This window comes from Taeniopygia guttata, chromosome 1A, assembly GCF_048771995.1.
Source record: "Taeniopygia guttata chromosome 1A, bTaeGut7.mat, whole genome shotgun sequence".
Lineage (NCBI taxonomy): Eukaryota > Metazoa > Chordata > Aves > Passeriformes > Estrildidae > Taeniopygia > Taeniopygia guttata.
The window spans coordinates 66,310,537-66,332,751 of record NC_133025.1 but is presented as its reverse complement, the minus strand read 5'-3'; the positions used below and the strand labels follow the sequence as shown (position 1 = coordinate 66,332,751).

Here is a 22,215-nt window from a genome sequence, read left to right as displayed (position 1 = left end):
AATTCCATTAAGTTAATGAAAGGCTGCAGTTAAGTCCCTGCTTTTGTCATCTTTTCAGGCTAAACACATAAATCCATTCAACCTCTTCTAGCACATCACATCTCCTGGCCCTGTAGCCTGAATTCTGTTAATTCTGTCAATTCCTGGAGTTGCTGCTGGGTTGAAACTATTTTTTCCCTAATCAGCAAGTCAAGCAGAGCGCAGCATCAGCAAGTTCCTGGATAACAGCACCCTTGGGAGGAGGGCTCAGGGTGGTCACCCACAGGGAGCTCAGCAGGCTGGAGGTGTGAGCAGAGTGGAGCAGGCTGGAGTTGAGCAAAGGCCAGTGTGTTAGGTGGAGGAGCAGCAGCCCAAAAATGGCCTGCGGGTACTGGTGGGAGACAAGCAGGATGATGTGCTGTAACAGGGATGAAGGTTAACTATTGAGGGGAGAATGGTGATTATTGCCATCTCTTCTGGAATAATCTGTCTGGTTTTGGTCACATCAGTGCGAGAGAGAATGGGAGATAAGCACGAGTCAGTCCAGCACTAGCAGGCTACAGGGCCAGGAGATGCGCTGTGCTAGAAGGGGATTCATCTGTTTAGCCTAAAGAGATGACAAAAGCAGGCACTGAACTGCAGCCTTTCATTAACCACCTGGACTTTATAAATTGTCGTGTTTTGAAAAGACAGGTGTCTGCTAAGTAAGGCAGGAACCTCCCTTGAAATGGAAAATGTAAACCCTCTCCCTCTGAATTATTACAATTTTGAAATTAAAGGGCTCTCAGGCAAAGATGTAGGGAATAGGAATAATGGTTCTTAACTAGGAAAATTAAAAATACAAATGCAATAATACAAGAAAAACCAAACCACTGCCAGAGTCAGAATCTGACCTGACCCCCTGTGGGTCAGGATGGTGGCAGCAGTCCCATCCCATGGTGGCTCAGCCCTCCTGCAGTGCCAGCTGTGCTTCTGCTGGAGCAGGATCCTGCACAAGGGGGGGAGTTTTCTCTGGAGCTCCAGGGCTGGTGAAGATGGGCCTGGGCTTCCCCTGGGAATGCAGTGGGGAAGAAAGCTGCTCCTCTGGGAATGCAGTGGGCAAAGGCTGCTGGGCTGTTCCCAGGTCAGATTATATCCAGGTAGGAATGCTTGGCTCCTCCCTCTGGGCAGAGCATCTCCCCATGGGATGATGGAATTTTCTCAGCCATGCAGGGACACTCACTGGCCCATTAACAGAAGAGATCTCCTGGAGGGAGGATTGGATGTGGAAGAGATAAAGAAAATTGCCCAATGAACAGAAGATACCTGCCCCACCTCTAACAGATGGGAAAATAGAATACAGAACCCCAGCCATATCTTTCTACCTGAGACATAAATGAGGCAGACCCTCCTCAGAACTGTAAAAAGAGCAATGGTCATAAACTGCAATAAAGCACATTCTAACAGATTAAAATAATAATAGTAGTAAAAACCTCAAGCCTCTTGAGCAGAGAATGATTCCAAGTCTTTCTTGAAGATTTTTGAAACTCAACTGGACAAGGGCCTTTGCAGTCTGTTCTGGTATTGGATTTATCTCTGAGCATGAGGTTGAATTTGATGACCACCAAGAGTCTTGGTCATCTGACATCCTTGCATGAGCAAAGATGATTTACATCCTCTGTTACATCTTTTTGACCTAAGGTTTTTGTATATTATAGCATTTACATTGACTGTCCATAAGGCAGCCTGTTGAACTAACAGAAGCATGTCCCATAAATCAAATATCTGAAGACCTTTGTAAAATAACTTGGTAAAGATCTTAGTAAGTTAGACATAAACATAAACCCCTGAATTCTGTGGAAAATATAGGTAATATTGCCATGTGGTTGACTGTACATATGTGCCCAGAACAATTTTATTTTCCCTGCTCATTAGGTTCAATTATGTTGTTTTGTCTTTGTATTGGTTTGGTTGAAAAAAAACAGAATTCTTCTCGAAAAGAGCAAATTATGTTTAGTGGAACAGTCTGTAACTCTCTAGTTCAACAGTGACAAAGTGTGTACCGTTGTCCTATTCTGATTTAGACTGTTAGGATTAGTCTTAGCTGTCTTACATTTTTAGGATGTTAAGGTCTTTGTTGAAAACTGTGGTGCTTCAGTACTGACTGCAATCTCACTTAGAAGGCCTTCAGAAATAACTGTTTTTTAAATGAAATTGGTAACTGGAAAAATATAGAAGGCCCATGTAATTAAATATTAAAATTCCCTCTTTCAAAATCAACCCTTACATTCTGGTAAGCTTGTGTGTCTCAAAACTGGTAGATCTTTGTCTTCCAATGTCATGTGCTAATGCTTCATCAAGTCTTAACACTGAACTAGGCCTGGAGGCTATTAATGAAATTTAGATTCTTCTGGAAATAGCACAGCTCTTACAGTGAGAGGCTTTAAGGAGATTAATTACTTCTATAAAACTTATCATATTCTATCAAAAAAAGAAGATTGCAAACTTCATTTCAAGCTGTGGATCAGTATTGTAAATTAAACATCAAGCAAGAGAAGGAGGCATGGTGTCTAATATTGACCACTTAGCACATGACTGATGGTAGAACTCTTACCTTATCTAACTCATTTCTGCATTGTTAATATTTGGCTCAAGTCTCCCATTCCATACTTTTTTCGGAAAACAGCATTTCACAGGTTTTGTGCCCCAGATTTTTTGCTATTCTAAGTGTGAAGGTTGAAATTGTTTCAAAATAGGTCACTTGCCTTCGGGGTTTAGCACTTGTGGATTTTGGAACCAGCCTCTTTCTGCCACAGAAGGGTTTGATGATCTCACCCATTAGCTCTGAACAGGCTTCTGGCAGGAGTGTCCTGGGCACTGCTGGAGCACTTGGCTGCTTCTCTTTAACCACTTCTTTCCTGGCCCCCACAGCAGTTGTACCCTGCATTTATTTCTAGTTCCTTCTGCCCCCCAGCTTCTGCTCATACTGAAAATTGAGGGATAACTCAGGTTTCAATCCCCACTTTAAGCCTTTTCTGACTGCCTGCCCCTTTTGGGGTGTTTTCCCAGTCCTATCAGAAGAATGTTTTCTGTTGTTCTAACTTGAGTTGCCATTTCTTTGCTTTGAAGGCTTGTGTTCCCTCTAGTTGGTTGCTTTATGCATTCCTTAGAATTTCTCATCTTGCACGAGTGGCATCACTTTTTTAAAAGTAGCGATTTATCTTGTGAATTTTCTTTTTTTTTTTTTTTTTTCTCTGCAAGACTTGTCTCTTTTTAGCTCACATATTTTCACTAATAAATGTCCCAAATCCAGGCCTTCTCTGTGCAGAAAGGCTTGCACTGCCCTCAGTGTGGTTGACTGAAGGTGGTGCTTGCCCACACAGTGCCCCCGTTGATTGCTAACCAGCTCTAATTTAGGATGCTCTTGGCTCAGGACTGTTGGAAATCTGTGGGCTGTCATATTTAAAGATGTGTGTGATGCTAATTTGAAAATATTCATGAAGATAATCTTTGATGTTCAGGATTTTAATATGAAAGACCTCTGCGCTCTAGTCTAAAATTTGGGATTTTGTAGAAGACCTCAGACATCCCTTCAACTGCAACTCTGCTTTTTACTATTGCAAAAGTGAATTTTATGCACCAAATAATTTATTAATGCTCTTTGTCTCCTTCTTTCTTTATGTTTTTAAAGTAGAGTATTAGTCCCTGGTTTTTCTTTCTCGTATAGAAATTTCCTGCAGTGCCTGTTAGGTTCATTTCTTTCCTTTCTGTGGTGCTCTTTGCAGTGTTTATAGCTTCCCATGCTGCATTAGTAGTTTGGATGCATCTATTTCAGCATTAAAAGTTCCTGATTTTAGCACATAAGCATTATGGTTTTTGCTCATTATTATTTTTTTTATTTCCATCCCAAAAAAATGTTTCCCAGTGGAGTTGGGCAAAATCCTGAGGATTGAACTTACATTGTGGGGCAAACCTCGGGGCAGAAGGAAGTCAAAAAAGGGAGAAAGGTGACCTGGCAGAGGTCATGAATTTTCTGCTATTGCTGCCAGAAAGAAAATCTTTGCAGGTTAGAGACAATTAGAAGAGCATATTTAGATAACATCTGGGGCTTTTTTTGTGTTTTGTGGTTTGGGTTTTTTTTTTCCTTCACTTTTTTCTGACTGTAATAGTTTGTCTAAGCTTGAGATGTGCTGTTAAAATCTGTGCTATTATCTCCTGTTGAAACTTAATCCTGTAGTTAAACATTTTGTTTTCTGTCATGTAGAGGATGAGATTTTATTGGTGGGAGAGAGTCAGTAGTTTGGACTGCAGTAACATTTCAGGAATAAGTGACATCACTCTGGTATCAGCTTTCTCAGAGTCTAGCAGTCCTGACAGCTGAGTTGCTTTTCCTCTGGGTCAGCCTTGTGCAGTACTCATTGGGAAACAGCTTCCAAGAGAACACATCCTCACATCCTTACGTGGCTTTTCTTGCTTGTGTGTCAAGCTTGTGGTAAAGAATTAATGTCTCTGGAGACAGGTGAGTAATTCTTATACATCTTAATGATTGTTTTTCCTAAGAAATAAAGCATTTCCTCCCACTTAGGAAAAAAAATGCTCTTTTTTAGGTTTTTCTTAATCCAGCACTCAATAACTCAAAATACATGCAAAGCAGAATACAACTTTGTTAATGTTCAAGTTAAGATTTTAAGTGGAAGCCTAATTGTGGGTAGAAGTTGTGTTTATTACTTACTGTAACTGTGTCTGACTTCCAAGATTTTTATTTAGACATGCTTGGCTGCTAAATCATGTCATAGAGATTGAATGTAGCAGGAATTTAAGATTTTTTTTTTTTTTTAATTAGCTTGCAATGCTGAATGGGAAGTACTTTCCAAATAGGCACTTGTAAGGTACCTGATTTTAACACACAGCTCATATGGCAGTGTAACTGGATGCCAGGTTTCAGATGTAATTCTGAGGGTTGTAGATGCTTGTGGAGGGCACAAAACAGAAAACAAAGTACATTTCCAGTCAGTGTATCTATCTGTGTGTATATCACCTGCAAAGCTGGATGTTTGTTTCTGTAGGGATATCGTATACCGAGCTGCAAAATCTGTCAGCATAAAAACCATTTCGGAAAAAAACAACAGCCAACCCACAAAACAATATCTGGTCGAGCTTAGGATTCAAATAACTGAAAAACACTTCAGTTTCCACTTCATGGTAATTGTTTTCATAGGAGAAATAGAAAATACAAGTCTCTTTTTCTCCTCGCTGGCAGTTAAAAGTCTAATTGTAAAAGTGCTGCAGTCCTGTGGTGCTTGGAACTCTTCAGTTTCCAATTTTGAGAGGGTTTTTATTTTTTATAGCTAGAAAATTACAGCACACTTATCTCCAGAGAAGCATTTAGCAAGGGAAGCCCAGGGTTTTGCTGTGTCACTTTGGTTTTGGTTTCTTATGGTGTTCCTTTAAGGTTGACAAGTCTTGATGGATGAGTAAATGCAAAAATTGTCTTATTCATCTGTTTGAAGATTCTGGGGAATACTGCAGCTCATCTCAGTAAAAGTTAGGTATTGATTTTCATCAGGAAATAACTCCAGACTGAATTAGGATGGTCTGAATCAGAGCTGTGGGTGGATGTAATACATCAGCTTCCAGAAACCTGTGCTTAGGGTAATTTCATTAATGCAGCAACTGGCAATTCTTGTGGTACAGTAGTGTGGTGGTGATATATTGCAGATGCAGAATTGATGTAACATTTATGATTTACGTGATTTGGAAGATGACTGTTAGCATTGAAGTTCCTTTGTAGCTCTGACTCTTCATGTGGGTGGTTTGGCTCCCAACCCAGAACTAAAAACAATGAGCTGTGGGAAAAGCTTTTTAAATTCTGTTGTGAATAGAAAAACTATTTTCTGTGTCATTTTAGTTCCCAAATAAATTCTGATGTTGAATTTAGATAAATTTTAATGTTTCATTTTAATGAGATGTTTATCTTACCTACTTGGTACCTTTTTTTTTTTTTTTTTTTCTCTTAAAGCCTGATAAGTTAAATTTAATGTGACTTTTATCACTGGTTTGTTTTGTTGGATTTTTTTAGTGTGATTTGAGCTTAGCCATAATAGCTTTTATGGGCAGTTATATCAAACTGTCTTCAAAGATCTTTAAAGTGCACTGTGCTTTTTGATATATTGAATGTACTATTAGATGGAAATAAATAGAGAGGCTATGCACAAAAATGAGGTGCTGGTAGCATTTGAGGTTTGGAATTGTATAGATTTAATGGCACAAATATCTGTTGTGCTGTTCTGTTGACAGGAATTTAGGATTGTACATAAACTTCTAATTTTCTGCTTTGCTTTAGCAAAAAAACCCCCATGCAGCTATACATTTAAGTTTATCAGTTAAGCACATAATAATGTGCTTAAATTCTTTCCAGAAAAAAAAAGGGAATGGAATGAGGGGCCTTTCTTAAGTATAGGTCTAGAAATGCTTACTGCATATGTTAGCTTGATCACGGCTGCTAATATGAAACTTTTTGGGTTTGTTGGTTAACTGACTGGAGCCATAGTTAGTGTGGTGATAGCTGGAATTTTCCAGTTACTTTTTCCAGCCCATAGGAGTCACATTCTAGCTTGTACATTTCCCATTTTCTTTCAGGATTTGGGTTGTTGGGTGGGTTTTTTTGGGGTTTTTTTTTTTTTTTTTTGTTTTGTTTGGGGTTTTTTTGGGTGTTTTTGGGTTTTTTAAGGAGAAAAAGATATAGTTTAAATAAGAGCAAGGGTTTTTTTGAACCTTAAAGTATATCTTCATTTAAATGTGTGGCTACCTACACATAAGCTAGAAGAGGAATATATTGATATATTTAAAGCTGTGTGTTACTGAGCTACATGATTGAAAGAAACTTCTGGCTTTGCTTCTAAACTGAGCCAGGTGTATCAGTCTGCCTATTTTACTGGTGAAAGTGGATTATATGTTGTTCTTCTGGTATTGAAACTCCTGTTTTATCTAAATAAATATAATCCCTGCTGGAACACCAGGTGGGAACATTCATTGTCACCTGCAGATTCCCTTACCTAGCCATAGGAACAGATTTTTTGCAGTAAACAAGTGAAAGCTGTCATGCAGACAAAAATTTTCAAAAGCTTGGAGTGTGGTGTTTATTTTGCCAGGTGGAGAGAGGAAGGGAAAAATTTCTGATTTCACCTGAGCAGTGAAGTAGTTTAGCACCATTATCATAGAACAAATTCTTTACCTCAAAATACCTTCTGCCTAATGAGGAAAAAAATGTACAACATTCATGGCAAGGCACTGTTGCTTGTTCATACTTGCTTTTGGGGAAGCTGATGAATTAATTGCTTGAACTTAACTTTTTTTTATTTACCTCATACATTGGTCTGTTTTCACTTTCTAGAATGTTCTTTTTTGCAAAACACTGAAAACACTTATTTTGTGAAGACCATGTTTGCTTTTATAACATAACATAGTATGAAATCAAGCTTTTAGCTTGGCATTAAATCATTAAAAACTTCATTTATGAGGCAATGCCAGTCATTCTAGGGTTGGAGCTCTCCAAACAAAACTGAAAATAAATTTTACCTGACGTTGTTTGACCGATATGTATTTTGTCTTCTGCATTTTCTGCTCCTTTAAAATGCATGAAGTAGGCTGAATTGTTTGGTTTTGGGTGGTTTTGCCTTAATTACCTCCAGGACACAGGCATGAAGAAGGAGGAGATGGTGGCAAATGTGTTTTGCTGACTTGTCATTGGCAGAGCATCCTCAGAGTCCCTGCCTGAGGCAGGCATGGATCAAGAGGATGTTGGGTGTTAGCACACCATCTAAACAGCAGGCATGGGGAAACCTCCCAGCCCAAGGCATCAGTCTGGTCAAACTCCCTAAATTCCTGCTCCATGGAGGAGTTCTTCAAGTGACAGTTTGTTTTCAACATGCAAAACTTATTTTAGTCCCCATTCTTCATGTGGAATGAGGAATTGCTGGTGAACTGATGTATTTATTTTTTTTTCCCCTCATAGCCTTCTGCTGTTAAAATTCATTGCTTTATGAATTTATGCAAATTGCAGAGGAGGAGAATAATACTCAAAAGTACCTTCAAGGGCTCTGTCTTCAAGGGACTCTTTTATTGTGATGTCCACCATTAAAAAGTAACATCATTGTCCATACAGCTCTAGCCAGTAGCCTGTTCTAGAGATTTCATTGCCACCTTCATCAGAGCAGGATGAACAAAACCAGGCTGATAAGGAGTTAAACGTGGTCTGTGATTCCTGTTCCATGAGCTCTATAGTGCCTGGAGCTCCAGTGGGCACCAGGAATCTGAGTTTAAAGCAAAGAAACAAATAAATGCTGGTCTTTTCAGCCAGGAATGGCCAGGGGTGTTGGGTTTTTTTCCTCTTTGTGCCAATTCTAAAGTGTTGTGCTACTCCAAACCTGCTGGCCATAAATACATCTTCAAACTTGCCAGGCTTTGGAGTTAGGAAAGGGAGTACACAAATAGAAAGGCTGGACCCCCATAAAGAATGCAAGGAGATTTGGCATGCCAGAAGAAAACCATTCAGAAACAATTGAATGTCAGAAGGTACATAACAAGTAGAACTGTGCTGAGTAGCTGGAGAGCTGTAAAAATTCTGCACAGCATAGTTATTTTATAGATCTGGAACATCTCTAAAGCTGCTGATTCTGCAAAGAGTCTATAAGGTGAGAGATACTGTAAAAACATATTCCTTTACAAATCCTCTGGTTTATAGTCTTGAAATGTAGCCTAAAATCTGCTTTCCACATACAATGTGTAATCCAGAAAGAAAAAAAGGTGGGGGAATGAGTTTTCACTTCTGGGTTTTGTATGAATGTTCCCTGCCTTGCAAATCTCTTCCTTATGTTCATGTTTTCTACTGGTGAGAGAATTGAGTAATACTCCATATGGTAAACAGCAGTTCATTTGACTTCTTTGGATAGGATTTTACTAGTCCTTTAAAAGTGTTTCCAAAGCCTGATTCAACAGAAGAAAAACTTAAACAAGTTCCTAAAGAAGTCAATAAAAAATAATGTTCCCACCCAATACAGAGGGTGGTTTTCCCTGGGGATTTCTTTCCCATTTTAAAATCACATTAAATGATTGATGTTGAGTGTGAGCCCAGTGTTCTTCTGTCCCTGACCCCTTTCTCTGACACAAATGAAATAAAATGATTTTCACTTCCCATAAGGTTTCTCAATGAACTGAGTCTTCACCAGGATATTTTTCATTACCATATAGTTGCACTCTTAGAAATGTCAGGTACAGATGAACTGCTCTAACATTAAAAACACATTAAAAAGTCACACTTGCCTGCTTGAGACTGAATATGTTCTTACACAATAGTCAGCTGTTGCCAAAAAAGCCAGTTCCATGTTACTTTGCTGTACCCTGAGCTTGAAAAAACCATCTGAGGAAAAAAAAAAAAACAACTCTCAGATCCTGGCTGTCACTGAAATATCAATTTACTGGAAGGTCATTGGAGGCATCATGTCTGTTCAAGAGGTGTTCTCCTGTAGTTTTCTCTGCTGCTGCAGTTTAACCTTGGAAAGCACAACCTGGTGTGCCATTTGCTGAAGCAGAATGTGTCGCCGGCTCAGCAAAAGTCTTTAATAAATATTAATTGTTATTTCTGTTGTATTGTGAGATAAGGATACAGTTGTGAGATGTAAAACTAGGGGACTACTGAATTATAAAGTTTTTGCTGGGTATTTTTCCTGCAGAGCTGTCAAATGTGCTGACAGTTCACTTTGTAAATAAACTGTAGTTGTTCCTCTGCATTTATGAAGTAAAAGGATAATGCACATCAATCTGTGTAGGTGTTGAAATTGAAGATGTGAAAATACAAGGGGAGGCAGCCAAGAAATACTTTTTGTCAAATGGAAATTTCTGGACTTCTAGAGCCAACAGTTTGATTATATGAGACCAACAGGCATCAAAGTGATTGACAGTCTGCATATAAGCTGTGGGTGGCAGATGTAAACTCTTGATCAGATGGGGCTCGAAAATTTTGTCTGGTAAATTGAATGATGATATATCTTGCTACCTAAATGCTGTTTTTCTTGTGATACTTTGGCCAAGTCTCCTTTTAAAATACCTGACTGTGTACAAGAAGCCCTTTCTAAAAAGCAAATCTTTTAGTGTAATGTATTTATGATAACATTTTAATTCATTTGTTTACCCATTATACAGATTTTTGTTCTTAATTTCAAAAGGGCAAATTGCTTTAATTAGAGAGAAAGTGTTACTCTTCATCTGCTCTGCTTCCTTACCTGATAGTGAGTATTGGTGTTGCTGCCTCTCCAACCATCTGTCTAAATTGTGGTTTTAATTTGTTTTACAAGAAACTTGGCATTGGGATGGGAAGAAGTAAAACATTAATTAAGGAAATAGGATTTAATCTTTTAGTGTATGGCTTTTTTTTGCTATTTGTTAGGTAGGCTGGTTCTAAAAATCAATTATTTTTCTCAAAATAACTTTTATTGTGGATATTTTGTATATGGGAGCATCCTTTTAACTACTTTTCTGTAGTAAAGTTTGCATTTTTGAGATAATTTTGGGAGAACATGTTTGAGTGATGTGGAAGAATTCTGCACAGCTAGGAATCTTGAATATTAGCACCATTTGATTAACACTACTATAACGTAACTAACTTTTTTCTGTGTATTCTGAACTAACATAACAGAAGGAGGATCCTGCCAGTTCTGATAATGCATATAGTAACAGATCAAGAGAAAGCAAACTAAAACTGTGTTTGAAAGAGGGTCTGTTATTTGGGTTTTTTGCATTTGTTGGTATGAATTTGTTGCCTAACCTTGGGATGTTAAGACCAGTGCATCTAGACTGTAGAACCATAAAATCACAGAATGGTTTGGTTTGGAAGGTCCTTAAAGATGATCTAATTCCAGCCTCATGCCATGAGCAAAGACACCTTCCAGCAGACTGGGCTGCTCAGAGCTCCACCAAAACTGGCTGTGGATATTTCCAGGGATGGGGCAGCCTCTCTTGAATATAACTTGTGCCAGAACCTCATCACCTTCACAAGGAAGAATTTCTTCCCGATATCCAATCTAAACCTACTCTCCTGACCCTGTCTCCATCTCACCTGTAGGTTCCTTTCAGGTACTGGGAACCCTCATCTGGGTCACCCAGGCTGAACAATCCCAATTCTCCCAGCCTTTCCTTGTGGGAGAGGAGCTCCATCCCTCTGACCAGCTTGGTGGCAGAGCAGAGGGGCAGAACCACCTCCCTCAACCTGCTGGCTGTGCTCTGGGTGCAGCACAGGATGCTGCTGTTGGATAAATGCTCCCAATTTTGAGTCTGGTAACAGGGCCGGGTACCAGTCTCCAGTTTCTGGTGGAATTTGGCTCTGCCTGTTTCTGTGTCGTGTTTCTCAGCCTGTTTCTTGTCAGAATCACAGAATCACAGAATAATGAGGTTGGAAGAGACCTCTAAGATCATCAAGTCCAAGCTATGCCCTAACACCACAACTAGACTATAGCACCAAGTGCCAACTCCAGTCTTTTTTTAAACATATCCAGAGATGGTGATTCCACCACCTCCCTAGGAAGACAATTCCAGTATTTTATTATTCTTTCAGTGAAATTTTTTTTTCCTAATATCCAACCTAATCCTTCTCCAACATAGTTTGAGACTGTGTCCTCTTGTTCTACCCGTTGCTGCCCAGTGGTAGAGATTGACTCCAACCTGTCTGTAACCTCCCTCCAGGAGCTGTAGAGAGCAATAAGGTCACCTCTGAGCCTCCTCTTCTCCAGGCTAAACAACCCCAACTCCCTCAAACGTTCCTTGTTCTGTGGGTTTACATTGCTCCCCAGAAATGTGCATCAAAGCAAGGAGTTGATGCTGTAGATCAATAGCACTAAGCAGCACAGAATTCAGGGCTGGTTTTACTAATTGCTGGCAGGTATTAGCACCAACAATTAATGCAGACACTCACTTAACTCTGACAATCAGAGCTAAATTCGCCACAGCAGCAGTGAGCCATCACTGTTGAGAAGAGGCTGGGACCATCTGTACTGATGGTCTCTGCCTGGTAAGGACCTGTGTTGATGTTGCACCATGTCTAAATATGATACTCTTTGCTGTTTTTCTGTGGAGAGTGTAAGGATGCTTTTCCTGAAAAGGAGTACTTTTTTGCTCAAAAGCAGTTGAGGCCTGCCTACTTTTTATAAATACTCGAAGTTAACAAGATGAATAATAGGCAGTGTTGAATTTAAAATTAAATAAAAGAGGGGATACCTGGCCTCTCTGCAGTTAGATCAGTTCCTGAAGTTCCCCCACAAAGCCTGATTGGCATCCACACCTCTAAAACAAAATACATTCTATCTGCACCAGGATTGTTACTCTGGTTTAGGAGCAAATGAGCATTAGGTGTGGGTGTTTCGGGATCAGTTGTAAAGGATGTGAGGGTTCCTAGAAAATCCTGAGATAATTTCTGATCTACTTGTGACGTCAAACAAATCCCCAGACCAATTTTATTTGCTGCTGATGTTTTAATCTTTTGGAGACTTGTAGAACAACTTGCTGCTATTCTTCTAAGGCAATAATATTATTATTTTTCTGAGTTGATCAGCTCCTGAAGCTGCACCCAAATGAACTGAAAGAAAGGAGAGCTAAGCGAGGCTCAGCTGTGCCCTGGGACCTTGGGATGACAAGTGACAGTTCAGTGTTCCAGTTCAGTGCCACACTTTGTACCCCGTGTGTCTCTGGGCTTGAACTTCACGTCACAGGCAATGAATATTTTTAATAGAGTTTGTACTCTTTTGTCTTGAGATGAATGCAAGCCCACACATGGTGTAAGCCTCAATTAATTATCCTCTGGGGTCTGCTGCACATATTTGCATATGCTCTATCAGTGGACCACCAAGATTATTCAATTAAATCCTCACAATGGCTTTAAGAAGGCCAGTGATTAAAGCTTTAGTGATGACTGTTCATTTATAAAATAATTATTTTTATAAATTTCGATCTCAGTGCTTATTTCTTCCAAATTAGGCTCTATTGGGGGGGACAGCTTGAAATGCAGGATGTGTCTGAATAGGTACCACAGTCATAACTGATAGACAAGTGGGTGCACCAACATTTCAGCTACTTTCTTCTGTCAGATTGCTAAAAGAAAGATTTCTAATCATTTTCCAGATGACAGTGACTTGGCAGAAGTTTGCCAGACCATTTTTCTCTCTCAGCAGCTTTAAAAAGGGTCTAGTTATGACCTGATATATTCTGATATAAGTGCTTTATAAGCATGGTTTTCTTCTAAAAGTTCTGCTGAATTACTAATAGAAATGTGGTTTTATTTAATAAAAATGTCTGTTTACCAGAGGTGTGATTATGTGGTGACTATGCCAATTCCCAGGTATCTGAAGTGATCAAGAAATGGAAGTTGTGTAGCTTTCTGGAGACAGTGCAATGTTGTTACACTTCTGTCTAACCTTAGCTAAGATGATTAAAGGATAGGTGTGACTTACACAATCTTAAGAAAATACCAAGTGCAAAGAAAAACCAAAGCAACCCACCATTCATTAAAAAAAAAAAAAAAAAAACAAAACAAACAAAACCACAAAAAGCAAACCAGCTTGAGTAATGATAAATATTACCAAATAAGAGAAAGATAAAAATGTCACCAAAGATAAATATGGTATTTAGGTACTTATGTTAATGAATATTGCTTTTTTGATCCAAATGTACTTAAGAGGCAAGGCAACACTGTGGTTTTACCAAATGTCTGTTGAAATTCTGCTATTGAATTCGAGGTAGTAATTCACTGAAATTATACGTGTTTTTATGGATCTATTTGATTTGTAACTCAATAAATTCAGGAGCTCTTTTACAGTTCTATAGGAGGAGTTTGTTGAACAAATGCATAACTGTTTCCACTTCAGTAGGTATTAAACTGCTTAAATTGTCTGCATTCACTTTTCATAGGAGTATCTTTAGCATTTTTTTCAAAATATAATTATTGAAAAATGTGTTAAAATTGCTAAGAGGAATTGCCATTAAAGTTGCTTTCTCTTGTAAAATATCTCTAATTTTCATACAGTGAAATGGAAGCATAAGTCAGAACTGCCTTCTGAATTTCTATTTCTCATGCTTGCTCAAGAGCACATCTCACTTAGGCTTTTAATAAATGAAATAGGCCAAGGCTTTCATAACTGAGCTTAGTGGTATGTGGTGAAGATAATTTTCTATCTAGTGAGCTTTGAAAACAGTAAAAGTTGCTATGTAGCTATAAAAGCATTTGCTAAAAGTTTTTATTGAATTTGATGCTTGTATTTGTAGAGGGGGGGGTGACTAAGACAGCTCAATTATCTCTAATTTGCTTAGTGTGATGAATTTCTTCTGATAGTGTTGTACAGTGTGCTCATGCAATCTGTGTTCATTTGTAAATTCAAGTCAGGTTTGTTTCTTGTTCTGAAAATCTCTAATACTGTATGTGTGAGAAAATACCAATTAGTGGTTTCTAATTAACCCCTATCAATTAAATATCCCAATTTATTAGTGTGCTAATCTGAGTGGTGTAACTCCAACAGCAAAGACAGCTTTTTCTTTGTTTTGGAACAGTTTTGGTTGGGTTTTTTTAGGTTTTTTTGGGGTTTTTTTTTTGGTTTTTTTTTTTGTTTTTTGGGGTGATTTTTTTTTTTTTGGTTTTTTTTTTTTTTTTTTTTTTTTTTTTTTTTTTTTTTTTTTTGTTCAGGGGCATTTTTGTTTGTTTGTTTTTGGGGTTTTGGCTTTTTTTTTGGTTTTTGTGTGTTGGTTGGTTTTGGTTTTTGTGGGTTTTTTTTTTAACTGAATGTGGGTTTAGCTTTTACTAGTTCTACCCTCTCTACCTCTTCAGGAGAGGCTGCAGTGTCTCTCCTGCATCAGGGAAGCAAGATTTTGGAAAATTAGCTGATCAGACATCTGCTGTCAGTTTTCACAGCACACCAGACTGGGTCAGACTGGAAGGAACCACACTGGGGCATCTGGTCCCACCTCCCTGCCCAGGCAGGTTCATCCCCCAGAGCACAGGGCACAGGATTGTGTCCAGATGGTTCTGGAAGTTCTCCAGAGAGGAAGATGACCTCCCTGGGCAATCCTGCTCCACAGGGTGGAGGTTCTTGTGTACAGGTGGAACCTGGGCATCAGTTCCTGCCCGTTTCAGGGACAGACAGGGATGAGGTTCCTTCTCAGGGCTGAGCAGCCCCAGCTCCCTCAGCCTTTCCCTGAGAGATGCTCCAGTCCCCCCACCATCCCCGGAGCCCTCACTGGATCCCCTCCAGCAGCTCCATGTCTCTGTTGTCCTGAGGAGCCCAGAACTGGACACAGCACCCCAGGTATGGCCTCAGCAGGGCTGAGAAGTGGAGTGTGACATTTGCTTCCTTCCAGTCCTCATCTCAGAGATGATGATGAGTGTCCTGGAAGAGGCAGCAGCCAGGCTGGAGAATCCAGTGGTGCTTCTGCTCCACAAACCACTTGCAGAACAATACTGCTCCAAAACCTGGTTCTCTCTAGAAAACAAATTGTGGGGTTTCACTTCAGAATTGTTAACTCCAGTTCTTGGAATCTCTTCGGGGAGATAACCTTTGAAGGATCCTTGGATTTCTGGGGCTTGTAGATATTTCTGCCTTCTAAACCCCAGTTCACTATTCTCCTGAACTTAACCTCAAATAGCAAACAGTGCATTAGGCATTTTTACTACAGAGTAATGCTTACAGAATTTTAAATTTTCTTGATCTGCAGTGCCACTGTCAAGGTACTGTAATTAGACCCCGTGCCCAGGGTCTTAAATGTAATGAAACGTTACATAAATAGATGACACAGGGCAGGTATATGTCACAAATTACCACAATGGCTTTGTGGCCCTTACTGAGTCACAGTATTTTACAAATTCCCAGATATGTTACCTGCAGAATGAAAGACACCTCCCAAAAAGTTCTGGGAACCCTGAAAACAAACTTTTTCTGACAATGGAGTGATTGGTTAGAAAGAAGAGTTTTATATTAACACCACCTCAATCTGTAATAGAGTACATGTTATTTTAGCAAGTATTTCATCCTAGCATTTTGGAAGAGGTTTTCTTAAATTTTTGCTCTTGCTTACATAAACTTAGTTTTATGTTGGAAATGTGAAATGAGAGCATGGTAGTCATATCTGCTCGAGAGAGAAAAGGCTGTTTTCATATGAGTATTGTCACTGGAATATGAGTGTGGGTTTAGAGTGGTCCCATTGAGAGGAAGGTTTATAGTTTTGGGGCAGCAGTGCTTAATCTTTTGGAAAATAAAAATAAAAGCTGGAGTGCAGTCAGTTGTATAGAATGTCCAGATGCTTTTCACTACAGCAGCAGCAAAGATACCAAAGCTGCTATAACTGTAACTGAGGAGGATTTGAAAGGAAAGTCTTACAGAACTGGCAGGCTGCCTGAAAAAATAAACTCTGAGCAGCCCAGAAAAATGGTGGCAGCAGTAACTACACTTGAGGTGTTACATTGTCTGCCAGGAAAATGAGTAGAATTTTGTCTGCAGCTCCCCAAAAGCGTGTGCACGCACAAAGGGTCAGAAACACTTTGTTCTTAGCAGCGTATGGGATGTGTTACAGGTCTGTCAGCACTTTGGGACTGGCTGTCTCTTCACCCCCACTTTTGCTGGGGCTCCCTGATGTTAAGTTACCACACTCAGATGTTTCCCTGCGGAGCCACGCAGCCCCGTTTCCAAAGTTGTTGTTGAAAAACCTTAATTGAAAAAAGGCTCATATAATTCTAGGGTATGATAGCACTGGCAAAAAAGTGCTTGCATTTGCTGTTTGCTGTAAAATGTGGCATTACAGATTCAGTAAAACAGAAGTGGCAGTATAGCCACAGACCACATCCTTGCTTGCAGTTGTGTAGGGACTGCATTTACTTACATTTTTTCCAAGTTCAGGCAGCCCTTAGTTAGGTAACTGTAAATGCATTTATTGCTGTTAGAAATGAGATATTCTTATGCTACAAAGAAAGCACACAATGTAAAAGGGGCTGATTTGATTAAACCCCCTGCCCAGGTGAGGAATGAAGGGCTTCATTCACAGAAGCCAAACAAATCTGCCCTAGACTTGTCTTATGTTTTTATCCAGTTGAACCTTACCTTTAAATACCAGTGCAGAAATTCAGCGTTAATGCAGAGAGAATGACATTATTGCTCTGGTAATCTTGGTCTTCTTACCTTATTTGTTATCTTTTCAAGTGTTTTGCCATAAAAATGCATAAGACTGCTTCTCATAAGAACTATCTCTCAGCATATTTGTGCTATATCAGGATTGTGTGTATCCATAATAGAGATTAGATTGCCAGTCTGTAGATTTTAAGACATAGAATAAATGTTAGGAAGCAGATATTTGGTGTAGCATTCGTCTGAAACGTGTTCTTCAGTGCCCATTTGTCAAAAGGGACAGTGTTTCTAAATTAAAGATGTGGAAGGCCTCTGAAAAGTTGGGTCCTGCTTTGTGATTTTGTTTGTATTCAGCCTTTGCTTTGATGGCCACATTGACAATAAGCAAATGAGAAGGCCTTAGCACTGAGGAACACATAAATAAAGGCTACAAAGAAAGGGCATGAGAGAAGCTTTGAAGTGGCGTCTAGTTTTAATTTGAGTGGGAGAAAACCAGATGTGTCTTCGGGAGCTCTGGCCCAGCTCTTTTTTTTTAAGAGGACGGGGAACTCAACCAAATCACTCAATGGAGAGACCCCAAAACCAACTGTTTCCACCCTGGCACTTTGATCTTTGTTGCCACTTTTGAGTGAACCGCTCTGTCCCAAAGGAAAAATGGTCTAACCCTTCATTTTAACTGTGTGCATCATCCTGTACAACTGGATTGCGTATCTCCTTTCTCCATTCCAACTGCAGCTATCTGAGTTAATTTCCTATGCAATATACTGACAGAGATGCTAGTGACTTCAAAATAGCAAAACTGATCAGAATTTTGATTTGCCTGACTTGTGTAACGTGTGTTAGAGCAAAACCTTGGTACACAGCGTTTTGGGTCAGCAGTCCTGAAAACAAAAGATAGAAAACTAAGAAACCTGTTTGTGTAGGACTTCTGTTGGCAAGCTCTGCACCTGGCATGATGTGCTTAGTTTCTGCTTACAAATAGAATTATATCTCTGAATGATATATTTGAGGGCTTTTTTTTTTTTCCAGTAGTCCTTGAATCACATTAGACCAACAAAAAGATTGCTGTTGACTGTACATATAGTGAGATTAAAACTACACTATGAAGTTGTTTTTTTTAACATGTTCTATAAAATAAGTAAAATAATCTTGTCTTCTGAAGAGATTAAGAATTTCAAAGGATGGAAAGGAGAAAGAGAGTAGATAAGAAGGCAAATAACATGAGTCAAATTCAAGGTTACTGTCGTTACTAACCTGAACAGGATAAATCCTTTTGCTCTGGGGGCTTGTCCATGTGCTGCCTTATAAATGATGCCAAAGCTTGCAGCTTTCAGAGGAAAGGATTGGAAAGGAGAAGTTTGAAAATTCTGAAGAAATAGGGTCAAGTTAAGGTGGTGCTGTTTGGCTGATACCAGTAGTCTTGAACTGAGATATCTAAAAATGGACCTTCTACCCAGGTGAGGATATTTTGTTGTGGTTAGGGTCATGTGTTTTCACATTTATTGTTGGTTTGGTTTAGTTCGAGTTTGATTCTTTCAGGACAGGTATAAAACCACTACTGGAATCAAGCACAGAATGTTATCTTGATACATGCAAGAATTATGCTTTATTTTGCATTGAATTGCTTCTCTCATGTCATCTTAGTGTAGATTTCTGGAGCCCAGCGCATTCCAGAAGCAAATATTAATGAGGAATAGTTTGTACCACATACCAAGTCTGGAGAATATGCTCATGAGTAGTAATGAAATACACAGGGAATTTTTTCCTGTCTTGGTCTCTAGTTTTTAACATGCCATTAATACAGATCGTAAAATAGTAAGAGTCAGTTAGGGCCTTTAGGAAGAAAAGTGCAAAAGATTTTGTGTGTGGTTATCAAAACATGGGAAAAACTGGAAGGAGAAGGAAGAGGGTAACACACTGGCTTCTAGCTGGCTGTGTCAAAATGAATCACTCTCTTTCCACATAATAAAGTACAGACACAAAATATGCAGGGTTGAAACTCTGAATTACACATTGGACATGGTATAAAGTTGAAATTGGAGTTCTCAGTAAAAAAATAAGTTTTTTGCTTTATTCCCCCTGAGATTTATTGGTGATGTATAGATTATTGTAGTATAATAAATGAAAATCTGTGTGTGTGTAGCCAGAAGTTTATGGATAACTGAACAACTTTCTAGGTTGGATGTTGAAGATTGTGAATATCAAACTGTAGCTTGGTTTGAATAAAACTCTCTCTGCTCTGCAAGATAAGAGTTTGAAACAAATGCCTTAACCTACTGTTATGTGGGAGGGTTATGAAAATAATTATCAAGCTTCACTACACCTTGCACAAGTATTTTGAGGCGCCTTGTCAAAATACCAGGTAAATGACTGCCAAAAATGCACTAATTAGATGAGTAATGAAAAAGTTTTCAAATGGAAGTATTTAAAATCTGTTCATCCAGTTAGACATATTTACAGTCATCACTCTTAATTGCACAAGCTGAATTTCCAGTGTTCACCCATGAGATTTCACTCGTGTCTAAACTGAAGGGAAAGAAAAGCCTGTTTTTTCTTTTTCTTGAAGGGAAAAAAAAGCCTCCTTTCCCTTTGCTTTACCCTTTTAGAAGGAAGTGACTTTTCAGGTCTAGAAGGAAAGTGCTGTGCAGTCCTCAGGAGCATGGTTCATTTCTGTGATATGTTTTCTGCCTTTTTTATGTAATCTTAACTACCTCCTGTATATCTCAACATCTGTATGACTAGTGAGGAAAACTGTGTTTTGTTCAAGGATTTTTTTTTTTTTTTTTTGGAATGCTAACTTTTGATGTATGACTCAAACCTGGAGCAAAATACTCTTGTGTATTGCTTCCTCTGCTCTCCTTTCCCACTTTTCTGCCCTCTCCCATCTTTCCCTCCTGGTTTTGTGTGGTTTCCCCACTGCAGTCCTTGGCTGTGGCCTCTTCCTATATCATCAGTGAGGTTGCACTCACACAGAACATGGGATGTGCCTCCTCCTGGGTGGACCTGAACATTTCTGGAGCAGAAGTCCTGATCCACTTATTTCCACATATATGGATGTCAGCTGACAGCCACCTGTCAAGGTTTAAAGCAAATAAGAAGACATCGTTTTGGCAAAGCGTTTTGGCCAGCTCATCTCCATTGTGTGTTTTTGGGTTTTTTTTTCACTTTGATGTGAGAGTTTCTGAAATGTCAGAGAGGGGGAAAAAAGGGTTTTGGAAGGGAAGAAAGAGAGGACTAACAAAAGAAAAAAAAAAATAACCCTCAACCAAAGAAACCTGGATGCTTCCTCAGGAATGTTTTGAATCTGAATTCTCTTTAATCTGGGCAGATTTCCTTGAGAGTCATTGTATGAGGAGGGCAATTAGGAGTGGCACAGACTGTCCTCAGAATGTCTCTTTCCTGTCTCCTCCTTTTAATGGATAGATTTCTGCAACAACAGCTCCTTCAGAGGCTAAACTTAGAAATCTGCTGAACTTAGAGCAAAGATAAAGTACTGGCAATTGCCAGCTCATCAGTTGAGCTCTGTGACATAGTCTCTCCATTTAGGCATCAGTAGGTTTCTAAAATCCCAGTAGAGGAAGTGCAAAGAATTGGGCTGTTTTTCTAATCTTGCACTCTAGGTTTATGAAGCCTTTTCCATTAATTCATCATGAAAGTAGTGTGGGGTTTTTATTAGGCTTTTGTTTGGAGGCAACTTTTAATCAATAATTCTGTGTAATTGCAAATCGTTATGATCGAAAGAATTTGGTTTTAATAGTGGAGAATATTAAGATAGTCTTGTTAAATTCAGGTTGTTAAATATACGAAGCAGGAAGGGCAGAAAGTGTGACATGCCTGAGATGAGCTGTGCTTCATAGTTTTGGAAGTTCAGATGGTTAAATGTATAGGCAGTAAAATAAGTAGGTGTTAAGGATGAAGTGACTTTGGAGATCAACTTAGTCCAACACCTCTGCTAAAGCAGGGTCACCTAGAGCAGGAGGCACAGGGTGGTGGCCAGGCGGGTTTTGAATCTCTCCAGAGACTCAAACCCAGACATTTTTTCCCTTTGTGGCAGCAGCTGATAGTTCTTGGATTTGGGCAATTTCTTCCAAACTGTGGGAGCTGCTGTGATCTACCAGGATTTGCAGTTCAGGGGAATGAGATAATGCAAAGAGAGCATTTTTGTGCTGTTGGGGATGAAGCTCAGCCTCCCAGCCACTGGAAGACTCTTCTGAGCAGCACCCTGAATTAAAAAGTCATGTCTGCAAAAGTAAAACTGTGATTGCAACCCCTCACTCTTAGAAATGTTAAACAAGTATCTTCATGTCCTGAGGATGAAGACAATTGCTTTTACAGTAGTGTTTTATCCTTACAGAGCAGTTATAGGTCTCATGTTAAACTTGTCCCTGTCCAGCTGAAACCCTGTTAATGAATACATAAAGCCATAGCTGAAGTGAATTATCTATGTTCATATATGAACTAAAAACACTTTTACTGTTTTTAAAATTCAGAGTGGTTACCAACCCAGTGCCTATGTCTGGCAGTGCCAATGAAGATTCTTCAGTATTAGTTCTCATCCTTTTTCGTTGTGTGTGTGTGTGTTTTTATATATATATTTATGTGTGTATATATATATATATATATATATATATATATAATGTATATATATGTATATATATGCATTTGTGAGTGTGTACACTTATGTTGTTATGTGCCATAATGAAATATTCTTAATTGTTTTCACTGAACTGCTATATTTGATGTACTGGATTTACATAGTTGAACTGGAAAGTTAAAACTTATTGCCTAATACTTTTCTTTCTCTATTTTACAGTCATAATGAACGAAAAGTAACCTGCAAACATCCAGTGACAGGACAGCCATCACAGGACAACTGTATTTTTGTTGTGAATGAGCAGTAAGTGCCTCCTGTTTCACTCTGTAAAACACAGATTTTAAAACCCATTAATAATGAAGTAAGATTCAGCAATTACTAGTGGTAATATTTATTTTCTTCCAAATCATATCAACATGTAGATAGTTTTACTTGTTTAAATGACTTAAAAGCAATGTTAAGTATTTTATACTAACTTTTAAGTTATAAACCATAGCTCAAATTAGTTGTATG

The 22,215-nt window shown here is 38.9% G+C and overlaps 1 protein-coding gene across 28 annotated transcripts in view; it reads left to right on the top strand.

Annotated features, from left to right (window-relative positions):
* PLEKHA5 (pleckstrin homology domain containing A5) overlaps window positions 1–22,215 on the top strand; it is a 163,467-nt gene that overhangs the window by 72,339 nt on the left and 68,913 nt on the right. For 27 of the 28 annotated variants that reach the window (XR_005979053.2, XM_072923796.1, XM_072923789.1 and 24 more), the window contains one exon: window positions 21,922–22,005. Coding sequence is in view for 23 of the 28 variants with exons in the window: in XM_072923796.1 (XP_072779897.1) it covers window positions 21,922–22,005 (84 nt within the window). In the remaining 5 variants the exon portion in view is untranslated. Of the gene's footprint in view, window positions 1–4,289; window positions 4,478–21,921; window positions 22,006–22,215 lie in introns of those variants that run through there. The other variant, XM_072923792.1, reaches the window with a different exon arrangement.